Source organism: Arachis duranensis, chromosome 2 (genome assembly GCF_000817695.3).
Source record: "Arachis duranensis cultivar V14167 chromosome 2, aradu.V14167.gnm2.J7QH, whole genome shotgun sequence".
NCBI lineage: Eukaryota > Viridiplantae > Streptophyta > Magnoliopsida > Fabales > Fabaceae > Arachis > Arachis duranensis.
The window spans coordinates 54,413,773-54,427,306 of NC_029773.3; the positions used below are offsets into that span (position 1 = coordinate 54,413,773).

Genomic DNA, 13,534 nt, shown 5'->3' on the forward strand with positions numbered 1-13,534 from the left:
AACCTGATTGAGAACCGACAGATGATTAGCCGTGCTGTGACAGAGCATAGGAACGTTTTCACTGAGAGGATGGGAAGTAGCCATTGACAACGGTGACACCCTACATAGAGCGTGCCATGGAAGGGACCTTGCGTGTGGGAAGAGGATTTCAAGGAAAAGTTGAGATTCAGAGGACAAAGCATCTCCAAAACTCCAACATATTCTCCATTAATAAAGTAACAATTCCTTATTCCAAATACTTTGACTTCTTATCATTAAATCCAATTAATCTTATTGACATCCTGACTAGGATTAATAAAATAAACATAGATTGCTTCAAACCAATAATCTCCGTGGGATCGACCCTTACTCACGTAAGGTATTACTTGGACGACCCAGTGCACTTGCTGGTTAGTTGTGCGGATTACAAATTCGTGCACCATGATGCAAATAGAATTTTATGTATGCTTGATTAACATACCTGAGACATTACCCATATAAACCAGTTCTTGACCGTAATATTCCTAATATTGATAAAGGTTGAAGACATCAGGGGTGCAATAATGTGTAGCTCTGGAATCCGCACACCATGAAGGACCGAAAACTGAGGAGGGTGTGGCTATGAGTGCTTTTAAATTGTGAAAGGATGGTGGTAAAAATGCATTATGCATTGATAAAAAAAAGAGTATGTTGTTGAGAATATAGAAAAGTTTAATCGAATCAGAAGAAATAGTAGCTTACTACATGTCCTAATAATCCACACATTTGACATTAAGCGCGATTTGTGGAGGTCAAGAACCTCTGTCACTACGTGTGGTCTTGCCTTCATAACCTCTATACCCAAAGGGGTCTCAGGTAAGAACATCACAAGATCTTCTGTCATACTTGATATTTGATGAAGAGGTTTGAGTGACATTTACGTGAACCATATTGGAATCTAGTTTGTGAAAGTGTTCACTTATGTCTTCTTAGGCAATAAAAAGTGCCTCAAGATCAAGAATAACATATGGTAGTTCTTTGTAGTCACAAAAATGATGAAAGACTCATAATTAGCATTGAGACTATCTATCTACCGAAGAGTCAACAATTTTCTATATCTAAAGAAGATATTCAGAGGTTGATCAATGTTTCTTCACAGATTTGAATGGAATAATGAATAGTTTAGCTAAAATAGTGGTAGGACTGGTGGCTTGCACCTCAAGTGTGGCATTGTCTACTACTTCGGACATAGATCATGGTGTTCTTTTGATGCCATATGAGAATGATGGCAGAGAGAAAGCAAGAAGAATCCAGAGAAAAAAAAACTGAGATTGATATTGGAATAAAGCTTTCAGTTTATATAAATGAGTATTTATACACCTCAATTGAATATTATTAATCTTGAACCAGAAACAATTATATCTAATTTTTTCAAATTGTCCTAAATACCCCCTATACCTTTACAGGTTTACTTACAAAATTTGTCCTTAAAAAATTGAAAAAAATAGGGTAGGATTACTCTTCCATTCTTTTGTTCCCTCTTTATTTATTTCAGTTCTCTTGTGTTGATCTAATCTCTCTCTTATAATTCTTCTTGCATATATCATTTTGGCATCCTCATATTCACACCTATGGGTTGCTTCCCTTTATTTCTCCTTCTCTTACACACATATTTTTGTTCAAAACCCACAATGATAGTAATAGGCAATGACAGGTTAATAGAAGTCATTTTATTAAGTAGAAAATGTATACATTTACTTGGATTTAAATAGAGCTTTTTCTACTTTTTATGTAATTTTTAGTTGCATTTGAATTTTTTTCTCCAATCGTGATAATTAATAATTTAAATAAATTTTGTCTTTATTTTGAGTAAAATTGGTTTAATATCCAACTGGTGTGCATGACAAATTTTGTTTAATTTTTTGTGTTGAAATACAAGATATATTTATGAAAAAAGGCATCACAAAGAGCTATACTGATCGGATTAGAGCAAATCTAGAATTGTTTGTGTTCAAAACTCCAGCTTTATAACTTTTTATGTTGAACACTTTTTCCAGTTCTCAATAATTGTAGTTGTAATTCACAACCAACGATTAGTGGTAAGAATGTTTTAGATGTTGTCAATACTGGTCTCTTCGCATTAATTTGATATAGTTTGAGTTTTAGAGGTCTAAATGGGACAATTTTAGCAGCATCAAAAAGCTAATATCCAGTGCTTCAAAATAGTACGCATATGTCTATATTGGACAAAAAAGATAAGTCGCACGTATATGTATTTACATATGTCCATAATAAAGCACGTGACTTGCATTTTGGATTCCAAAAATGCTTCCAATGCATCAAAGTTTCAAGGATACAAGGAAAAAAAATCAAAGAGGCTTTGATAGGAATAGTTAGTAATTTAGAAAGAGAAGATCTCTTCTCTCTAAAATTGGGGTTAGATTTAAATTTTTAGTCTAGTTCAGGTTAATTTTCAATTGATATATCTTCAACAATTCAAGATTTTAAACTTTCTAGTGTTCATCTTCTTCATTCTTTTTATGGTTTGCAATTTTTTTTTTACGTTATTTCAATTAATGTTATGAATGCTTTATGTTTGAAATTTTTATTTAAGTTTAACGGATTAAATTTTTTGGGTATTGTCTTAATGTTAGTTTTATGTTTATTGTAAATTTGGTGATTTTAGAATTACAATTTCATTAATTGCAAGTTTATGCTTATTTATGTACTTCAAGTATTTGATGAATTATTTGGGTTAAAAATAGAATAATTTAGTTGCTTGGCTTTGACTTATAACCTATGTCAATCTTAGACTACATACTTGAACATAAATAGTTGTAATTAAAATGGTTGGAATGACCTAATTCACACAGCTGTGATTCACTTTTTATTTTATTCGTGGATGAATGGTTAAAACTTTGTGAATTAGGTTGAAAAACTTTAGTGTTGATATCTAAATTTATCCACATGGAAATTTATTATTATTATTATTATTATTATTATTATTATTTTAGAAAAACTAAAACAAAAATATCATAAAAATAAAATATTTTATTTCAATATTTTTTCTTACATCCATATTCAAAAGAAAAATAATAAAAAAATAAAAATCAAAAGTATGAAAAATCAAAAGTAGTAGACTCGTAGCAGATCAAAACCAGAAATAGGATCCTCCAATAAAATTAGCAGCACCAAGGTCTTGAATAATAAGGCTATCATCAACTTATTTGCACGTGCAGGTGATAGAATTTTTTATCTCAATTTGCATTAATGAATGAGTATCTTTCTTATAAATATTATCACAAACAATTTAATGCAAGAGTGAAAAAAAAGGTTAAAAAAAGGGAACTAAAGACAAAAATTTTTAAATAGAAAGTTAAAAAAAAATAAAGTGCAAAGAAGAGAGTTCAGAGATCATCATTGTTAAAATAATTTGTGGAAGAAATCTAAAATTTCATCATAAAAAATCTTTTACATAGAAGCATATTAGAAAATCAGTAAAGTTAAGTTTTTTTGGTTTATTATTATTTTATATGTATTTTATTTTTTCAATCTTTGTTCTTCATCTTTGTGATATGTGTATTTGTTATTTTTTGAAATAAATGTGTGAATAAAATTTTTGTTTATGTGTATGAAAGAGGTGTGGCGCAAATGTTTGTGAATGAAGGACGAGTATGTGAAAGTTAAGTGGAAGTAAATTCCCATAATAGTCCCTGAGATTCGCGTAAATACTTAATGTAGTCATCAAGATCCCGATTTTTTCATTGTAGTCCTCCAGATAGAGCTCCAAGTATTCATAATGGTCCCTGGGCATATTTCTGGTGATGAGTCATCACCGGAGCGCTGACGTGGCCACATTTTGCCACGCTGGAGGGTTCCAACAGCTAGCTGAGCTGTCTCATTTCTAATTTATACCCATGTTGGTCCCTCCTACTATATTTAACCTAAATCCCTAAATTTTTATTAATTTTATCTCTTCTTGTTCATCGCTCTCTTCTCATTCTTCGGCTCTTGCTCATTTCTTCTTCTCACCTTCTAACATGCAGAAAATATGTATTGGCATTTACAATGTAATATCATTTGTCTTCTCGGAGTAGTTTAGATCATCGATGGATGATATTATTGTTAACAACAGCAATGACATGAATGACAATTTAGTAACAGTGTTATATATAAAGAGAAATGTTATTAACAAGGAGGAAATGATATCGCAATAGAGCTCGAGTTCTCAATAAAAAAGAAAAGCATAGCTCAACAATATTAGAAATATCCAAAAACAAATAAAATCAGTTGACAAAGGTTTTTTGCCCTGAAGTCAGAATCTTGGAATGCAATTGAGCATGTCATTTCAGCAAGGCCAAAGGATATTGATAGTGACATGTGAATATTCAATTCTTTCTCCCTGTCTTAATTATAATAAATAAATAAATAAATTCTATATGTTCTCAGATTTATTCAGTATACCAATTTTGAATTGCTTTTAGTAAAAAAGAAAGGGAAGCAAGAAAGATTCACAAACTTGTTGTATGGTGGGTACTAATAAAATTACTTCGTTTGAAGAATGAAAAATTTGAACCTTTAAAGAAGTAAAAGTAGAGTACATAGCACTCAAATTTTACTATGATTATCTCGTCTTCTTCGCTTCTTAACCTGCCAGCTAATTGAGCAAATAAATGTTGGATCCTGGGGAGCTTTCTTATCATTTTCTTTGGCTTGATTACAACCTTTTCACATACTTCCTGTTGAAAAAAACAACCAGATGCAAGTTTTATCCTTATTATAATCATAACCATGGAAGGTCCAACATAACTACAAGAAGATGAAAAAGGTAATATGGTAAATTAAACTGCATATTGAGTTCAGCATTACACAAAAAAAATATAGCCATTGTCAATGATAATTTGTTTTGTATTTTACTTAGCGAATGCTAATGCACTCGGAAGAAAGTAAGGAGTGTAGCCCTCTTTGAACTCTATAAATGTTAAATCCTAAAACCTAAATTATGAACTCAATATCATCCTTTGGACTGTAAATATGTGAAGAAACTTATACAACAAATTGGGGAGCTAGACACAATGAAAATAGTGGTAACAACATGCATCAAGGAATATAAGTTAACCTTGTAAGCAAGTCAAGTTCTATTTGACGATCCAGTGCCATCGACACTCCTCTAGCTCGAGTTCCAGCCAAAGCCTCACTAGTAATGTGGAGCCATTTTCTGTGAAATAGTTGCTCTGGCTATTCATCAAGTTCATAGAAATTAAAATGGCAACAGAGCAGAAGAATTCATCATTGTAAAACATAATCCTTCAAGCATTGATTGAATCCCTTTCCGACTAAATCAATACAAATTATAAATCTCACTAAAAAGTATGCAAGAGAATAGCAACACTAATTAGTTAACAACATGAATGAAAATAGGAGGGGAAGAACGAAAAGAGTTTTCAGTTGGATTACTTCTTCTCTCAACTTTTTCATCCCAGCAAATAGAATCTTACGGTAGCGCCATTGATGAAGAGATGAAGATGAAATGAGTGGGTAGAAGAAGAAGTGACAAAGATGAAGTGTTTGTATTGGAGACAACTGTTTTTCTAAATAACATCTAAACAGCGTCGTTATTTGTACTCAAGGGCGCCAAACCAAAACGATGACGTTTTGGAGCCTTCCAGCGTGGCAAAATATGGCCACGTCAGTGCTCCGGTGATGACTCATCACAAAAAATATGTCCAAGGACGATTATGAGTACTCGGAGCTCTATTTGGAGGACTACAATGGGGAAATCGAGATCTTGAGGACTACATTGGGTATTCACGTGAATCTCAGAGACTACTATGGGGATTTACTCGTTAGATCTGTGAAGTGTGTGTTTGAAAATATAAAGGGTAAAGTGTATTTTTTGTCCTGAAGTTTGACAAAAATTTTAGAAATATTTGTAAGTTTTATTTTATTTCAATTTTGTTTCAAAAGTTTTGATTTGCATCAAATATACTCCTGACGGCTAATTTTTCAAAAAATTTAAGACCAATTTAACAAAAATTTCATAAGAACAACTTTCAACACAAACAAATCAAGTATAATTTTCATACATTATTGTTAAATTGGTCTTAAATTTTTCAAAAACTTAACCATTGAAAATATATTTGATGCAAATCAAAAACTTTTAAGACAATAAGAATGATTTTCTAAATATGTGTCTTTGTATACTGGTACAACAAGAATGATTTTCTAAAGCATAATCATATCATATAAATTACGGATCTACCTAGACTAAGGTTTGATGTCAATATCTTAAAAAAATTTAGTTCCTAAATTATCACTATACTACACACAATTAGTTACATAAAGTCGATCAATTAAAACCATTTAAAATATAATACAAATTCGCTCATCTCCTTATCTTAGTTCATTACTATTTCTCTTCTAGGGTTTCAATTTGCTCTCTCTTTTTCATCTTTGTTGCTACCTTGAAAGGAGGCTGCCGCCACTAACCTTGCAAAGCAGTGGCCTCTCTCTTCTCTCTTCCACTTTTTTATTTTATTATCATTTTTCTTTTTTCTTCTGTTTTCTTTCATTTTTATTCCTTTCTCTTTGCTTCTATTTTTTTCTAACGTTTTTTGCCTTCCTCTCATCCCCTCTTCTTTCATCTCTTATCCCTTTATTCTTTATTTCTATCATCTCATTTTTTATTTTTTTTCTATTTTATCTTTTAGTTTATTTTAGTTTTTATTTTTTTTACATCTCTATGTGATATTTTTTTTGTAGTATTTTATTGTTCTTCCTCTTATAAGAGTGGTGTGGGATATATTAATACAAATTATTAAATCTACTAAATCTTGAAAGATACATTAAAATTTATTTTTTATTCATAGAAATATCTTTAGATTAGATAATTTAGTTTTACGCACAGAAGAAAAATAAATTTTTTAACATGTTACATCACTTTTTATATTGATTTAGAAATCATAGAGACTCATATTTATCTATATTTCTATTGTTTATTAAGATTATTTGAGATTGAATTTTAGACATAAAATATATCTAATCCTTTTTTCTAGATTTAGACTAATTTATCTTTATTATTTATAACTGATGCATAACTTTTTTTTAATAAATGAAATACTTTCTGTAAAAGAAATTATTTAAAATATAAAGAACGATATTCTAACCCATTTCCACTTATTATAACAAATTACACATAAACCACTCTACAACTTATTAATTTTTGGTTGCATTGCAAACAAAAAAAAATATTCAATTCTTTTTTCTCATTTTTATTTCATTTATATTTTTACTATTTAATCAATGTTCTTTTATTATCATAATTTATTATCTTTTTTTAAACTTACTAATGATAAAAATTAGAAGAAGATCAGAGTATTGATTAAATTTTTTTTTTTAGTGTTCTTAACATTTTATTTCATGATTAAACTTGAGTTCATATAAATATCTAAAATAAATACTCTTTTTGTTAAATTGTCAAAAGTTAATATATTAATTCTTGCTAAGCACGTTCACGAGATCCATTTATCAATAAAGATAAATAGAGAATACATATAATTTTTTTTTTAACAAGACCAATAAAATTAAATACATAAATAATAATAAATAAAAGGTAACCATCGGACAATATAGGGTATTAATACTTTCTTTATTTGTAATCAACCCCTAACTCAAATTCCATATTATGGCAAGTTTTTCTCATTTTTGGCATTCAATTTATGAACTCATGTTCAGCACAGAAAAATTTATAAAAGTTAAAAAAAATTATATGTTTCGATATTTAAAATAAAAATATAAAATAATTATTATTTTAAGAAATTTATAAAATTATTATCAAAATTAAAGTTTAACTTAAAAAAGTGAGTAATAATTATTTTATATTTTTTAAGTTAAAATAATTATTTACTGATACAGAATTTAAAATAAAATTAAAATATTTATATTAGAATACTATTTTTTTAAAGATTTTTCTATAAATAATATTGATGGTTGAATTTACAGACATTCCTATGTGATTTATAAGTAAAATTTTTAAACCTCTCTTACTCTTAACTCTTGAAAGTGCCACATATAGTTGGTCATGTGTAAAAACTGGTTTGGACAAGTACAATCCAACATGAGATAAAATTTGTCCCTAAGACTTATTAATTGTCATGGCAAATGATACTATTATGGGAAACTGTCTTCGTTGGAATCTAACTGGGACGGTTTCATTTGTTGGTACCATATTCATTCTTGGAATCAAAGTAATATGACCAACATTGTTACCCGTTCAGACTTCACATTCTATGACATGATTTCTAAGCTTCCTAACTTGTAGCCTTGTACCATTACAAAGACCACTGGATTGGTCAATATTTCTCAGTAACATCATCGGAACACTAACCTTGAGTATTAATTTATGTGGAGGCAAACGAAAGCAATTTATGCTATTCAGTAATTCAGGACCATAGAGATCTAGTTGACTCTCCATATTCCCTTCATCTATACGAATGAAATCTAAACTAAGATATAATTTTTTTCCTCTAGGAATGATAGCCATCAGATGGTTGTTGATCTCTTCAACAATGTCTAGCGTGGGAGCCATTATAGTTCTTACTTTGAAAAATCCTTTGAGGACATGTTTTCTAAAATATTTGGATAAGAAAAATGAACCAACTCATCAAATGCCTGGTCCAAAGAAGGAATAACAATATCTCTTGGAAGACATATCTCAGATTCACCATCCATATTGTCACCTATTAGACCATCACCAACTTTCAATAACCACTCACCAAATTACTCTGTCTCATCTTGATCTGAAGCAGTCGTCCCTACAGAAAGTCTCATGTTTTTTGTTAGTTTGAGCACCTGACAAAACTTTCAAAGGTAAGACAAATTCACGGTTGAATGAACGATATCATGTCTTGATCCTTGTGGAATGACAGGAAGAATTTGTCTAAAGTCTCCACCTAGTACAATCACTTTTCCTCCAAAGGGCAAATCTTTGCTATATGTTGGAGAACACCTCATTATATTGATAAACCCCATTTTGAGGTTTATCTTGTATTGATTTTAAGAGATTTTAATACCTTTTACCCTCATTTATTCGATGAATTAGCATAGTTTTGTGATTGTCTCCTTATTTGTGCTTAGATGTGAAAACATGCTTTCTAGACCTTAAAGTAGCTAAATTCAATTCACCTTTGATTCCACTAGATGCCTTGATATGTTTGTTAGTGATTTCAGATTGAAAAGGCTAGGATTGGATCAAAAGAGTGAAGAGGAAAGCATGCAAAGTGGAGAAATTATGAAAAGTCAAAGAAGTTGAACTCGCTCATGGACGCGCGCGAGCACCTGGCGCTTGCGCGCACCTTGCGAATTACCCCATGGACGCGTACGCGTGATGTGCACGTATGCATCGGTGTTGGTTTATGATTTTTTAATAAAAACGTGGCCAACGAATTCTCAAGGATTGTTGGGCCCAATCCCAACCAACTTTGGCGCCAAAGATGCTAATTAAAGCGAAGGATTGAAGAGCAAAGGGACATTAGTTCATTCCCACTCATTAGGATTAGTTTAGAAGTAGTTTCTAGAGAGAAGCTCTCACTTCTCTCTAGGATTAGGATTAGGATTAGGTTTAGTTCTTAGATCTAGGTTTTAATCTTTGCTTTCTTCCACTTCTATCTCTCAATTCTTTGTTGCTACATTCATCTTCTTCTATTCTTTTGTTGTAGATCTAGTGTTGTTCCTTCTACTTTCTTCCAATTCAATAAAAGGTAATTCATAATAAATGTGTTTCTTTTAATTGTTGTTGTTAATTCATTGCAATAAATGTTGTTAGATTCTATTCTTGTTGTCAATTTTCTTTGCTTTTCTTTTGTGCCTTCCAAGTGTTTGATGAAATGCTTGGTTGGATTTTAGTATAGATTTTGTTCCTCTTGGCCTAGGTAGAGTAATTAGTGACTCTTGAGTTATTTTCTTTGCCATTTCTATTTCTTGTCTAAAATCTCAAAAAACCCCAAAATAACTCATAACCAATAACAGGACACTTTATTGTAATTCCTAGGGAGAACGACCCGAGGTTCAATACTTCGGTTTATAAATTTTAGGGGTTTGTACTAGTGACAAACAACTTTTTGTATGAAAGGATTATTGATTGGTTTAGAAACTATACTTGCAACGAGAATTCATTTGTGAAATTCTATACCATCAAAAATCTAATCATCATATATCACCCAAGCATTTATCAAGCTCTTTATAGAAGTACCTACTAACCATTGGAGCCTCATCCCAAATTATAAGTTTGGCTTTCAACAACAACATTGCTTGAGGAGAACCAGGTTTGGTGTTACATACAGAATCCTCAGTTAGATTCTGCGGTATTTTGAACCTTGAGTGTGTCGTTCTTCCATTGGAAAGAAGTAAAGATATAATACCACTTGAAGCAACGTTTAACACTATATCACCCCTCGAGCGAATCTCAGCAAACATAAGGTTCCAAAAAAATATTTTTTCAGTACTCCTATGACCATATACAAAGAAAAAAACCCCCTTCATCATAATACACAGCTGTAACAATTTTATCGAATGCATATCTCTACTCAGGTATTGCAATGGCTAACATGTCTGAGACATTTTTCTTTAAATCATCCCTATTAAAGTTTAGCTCTTCCCTAATAACCCTTTCGGTTAACAAAGAACTATCAACTTCAGTTGCTAAAGGCATAGGAGGATAGTCTTTCAAGGTTTTACCATAGGAATGTAAGGTCTTGTCTACATCCATTAAGCACAACTACTTAATCTCATCATCTGACATTGTTAACTCTACATATTATACGATACTGTAAAAATTCAATCAAACTAAAAATGATCAATAAGGAAGAACTTTTATCATTGTAATTAATAAAAACTCACCCCTCATGTCATCACGGCTCTCTGTCGATAAAAAATATCATCTGAGAGTTCAAGTCAACATCTATCCCAGACATGTTCTGGTCTTGAGATATTGTTGGATGTTAATAGAATGACAAATAACCTCCTAACATATGATCCTGAGACCCATGAGTTTGCTTCCTTAATTGTATCAATGAATTCTTTATCATCTTGCAAGAGTCTAAGGGCGAAGCATGCATCTCTATACGTAGCATAAATTATTCCTCCTACTGTTCTTATATCTCAAAAACTCATACATCCTCTTTGAGTATTCAAGAGAAGTCGTTGGTAATATTTTTCGGTATTTGCTACAAAAAACTTGGTTAAAATCCCACTTTTAAGTTGTTAAATGGATTAAGCTACGCTATTTTAATTATTATAGCTACACATTCGCACAAGAATAATTTTCTTAAAAAATATAGAAAAATAAAAAATTGTATAATCTACATATTATAACTGTTGAAAGTTATTTGAACATTTATTTTCTAGTATAGATAAATCGAATAAAATGGACGTGGGGTACAGGCTGTTAAGATTTTAAATTTAAATCATTAAATAAGTAAGATCAAAATTGAATATAAACTCGTCATTACCTGCAGGTACATGAGTCAACCTTCCAATTGTGAAGCCTTTCTTTCGAGAAAACCACTTTGAAGAATCGTCCTTCCAAACAAACTTGGTTGAAAACTCAGCATAAGTTAGACTTCGAGCATAAGGATATGACATGTTTGCCGCCATCCATCCCAAAAACATGGACTTATGAGATATTGCTCTTTCTACGATATCATTCATATTAGAAGTTTCACCATAAACCACAAGTTGCTCATCTTACAAATGGAATAGAAGTCTAATCACAAATGGTTCTTTCTCTTGGATTTTGTATCCAAATAGACGCCAGACTGCCTCACATGCCGAAATATTCCTACAATCGTAGTAATTCCTAATTTTGTCAACAACTTGTGTGGCTTCTGACGTATCACCAGCATTGTATAGAGTAGCTGTTATGCAGTCATTACCCTTGTGTACATACTTAAACAGATACTTAATAGAACTTGTTTGGTATGTGTATTCCACATTTATGTGGCACCCGAACTTGAGCAACAATTTTGGATTATCTGGAACAATGAACTTATTGTCTAGTACACATTCCCTTTTCTTCACTGTTTGACCATTATCAGTACGCCTATATTTAGGAAATCCGGCCTCATCAATGAGTGTTTGCTGTCTAAACTCTTTAGGATAGAACTTTGAACAGGATCCATTCTTCATGCAAGGTGAATTATTGTACAGACCACATGGACCATGTACTATGTAATTTTGAAAAGCTCCATGTAGATTTGGCCTTTCATTTTCATCAGAAATCTCAGCTGTTATATGTTTGTCTATGTCATCTGGTATTTGTGGCTTGAAGTCGTTACTCATGAATAAAAGGATATATGCATGCGGAAGCCCTCTCTTTTGAAACTCTACAGGGTAAACGTCTAAAAATTGAAAAAGACAAATGAGCAAAGCATTACAACATAAGATTTTAATAAGGCGTTGCATAAACACAGACTTACATCCCAAAAGTTTGCCAAAGATTTTTTCCTCTTTTAGGTCAACAATCAAACCATCAAGTTTAATCTTGAAAACTCGACATAATATATCAGGACGGTCTTCTGCCTTCAATCCAATGGGAGTCACTTCTCTTTTTATCTCGTCCCATTCAGGGTTACAGGTCATGGTGATAAAATAGCTAGGATATCCTGCATATCTGAAAATTATAAATGCATCTTTACAATTATTCATCATATACCTAGGTCCACCGATAAAAGTACTGGGAAGAATGATTCTTTTGGTAGCATCTACATCCCCATTTATAAGACTTTCATGCAGACACTTATTTTTATCAACCCTCAACTTTGGTTGTTTACACCTAAAGAATTTTAACCTCTCTGATTTCACCATTGTGTAGGCATTGGTGGACGAAATTGTGATCACTATTCTTTGAGTTGCACTCATTGTAAAATTATGGAATTTAGAAATTGGCACGAGTGGACACAACTCCGTTCAACTAACCAGCAAGTGTACTGGGTCGTCCAAGTAATAAACCTTACGTGAGTAAGGGTCGATCCCACAGAGATTGTTGGTATGAAGCAAGCTATGGCCATCTTGTAGATCTCAGTTACTGAGTGGAATCATAGGGTCAAATGGAATTAAATTGGATAAATGAAATAAAAGGGATAGAATACTTATGCAGATTCATTGGTGAGAATTTCAGATAAGCGAATGGAGATACTGTATGGCTCAAGAACGCCTGCTTTCCCACTGCTTCAACTCAATCCTTCTTACTCCTTTCCATGGCAAGCTGTGTATAGGGGTTCACCATCAGCGGTGGCTACTTTCAATCCTCTCGGGAAAATGATCCTCTGCGGCTGTCACTCGCATGGCTAATCGTCTGGAGGCATCACCCATGGCTGATGGCTACATCCCATCCTCGCATTGATAACTAATGCTCACGCACTCTGTCACAGTACGGCTAATCACCGGTTGGTTCCCGCTCCTACTGGAATAGAATCCCTTGATTCTTTTGCGTCTGTCACTAACGCCCAGCACTTGCAAGTTTGAAGCACGTCACAGTCATTCATTACCGGAATCCTACTCGGAATACCACAGACAAGGT

General features: G+C 32.1%; 1 protein-coding gene across 1 annotated transcript; it reads right to left on the bottom strand.

Annotated features, from left to right (window-relative positions):
* Positions 1-10,537: 10,537 nt before the first annotated feature.
* LOC107474247 (uncharacterized) lies at positions 10,538-12,819 on the bottom strand. The gene is made up of 5 exons (XM_016093846.1): positions 12,668-12,819; positions 12,432-12,625; positions 11,781-12,353; positions 11,466-11,699; positions 10,538-10,713 (listed from the first exon to the last, which is right to left on the bottom strand). The coding sequence occupies exons 1-5, from the start codon at positions 12,817-12,819 to the stop codon at positions 10,538-10,540; spliced, it is 1,329 nt and encodes a 442-aa protein (XP_015949332.1).
* Positions 12,820-13,534: the final 715 nt, after the last annotated feature.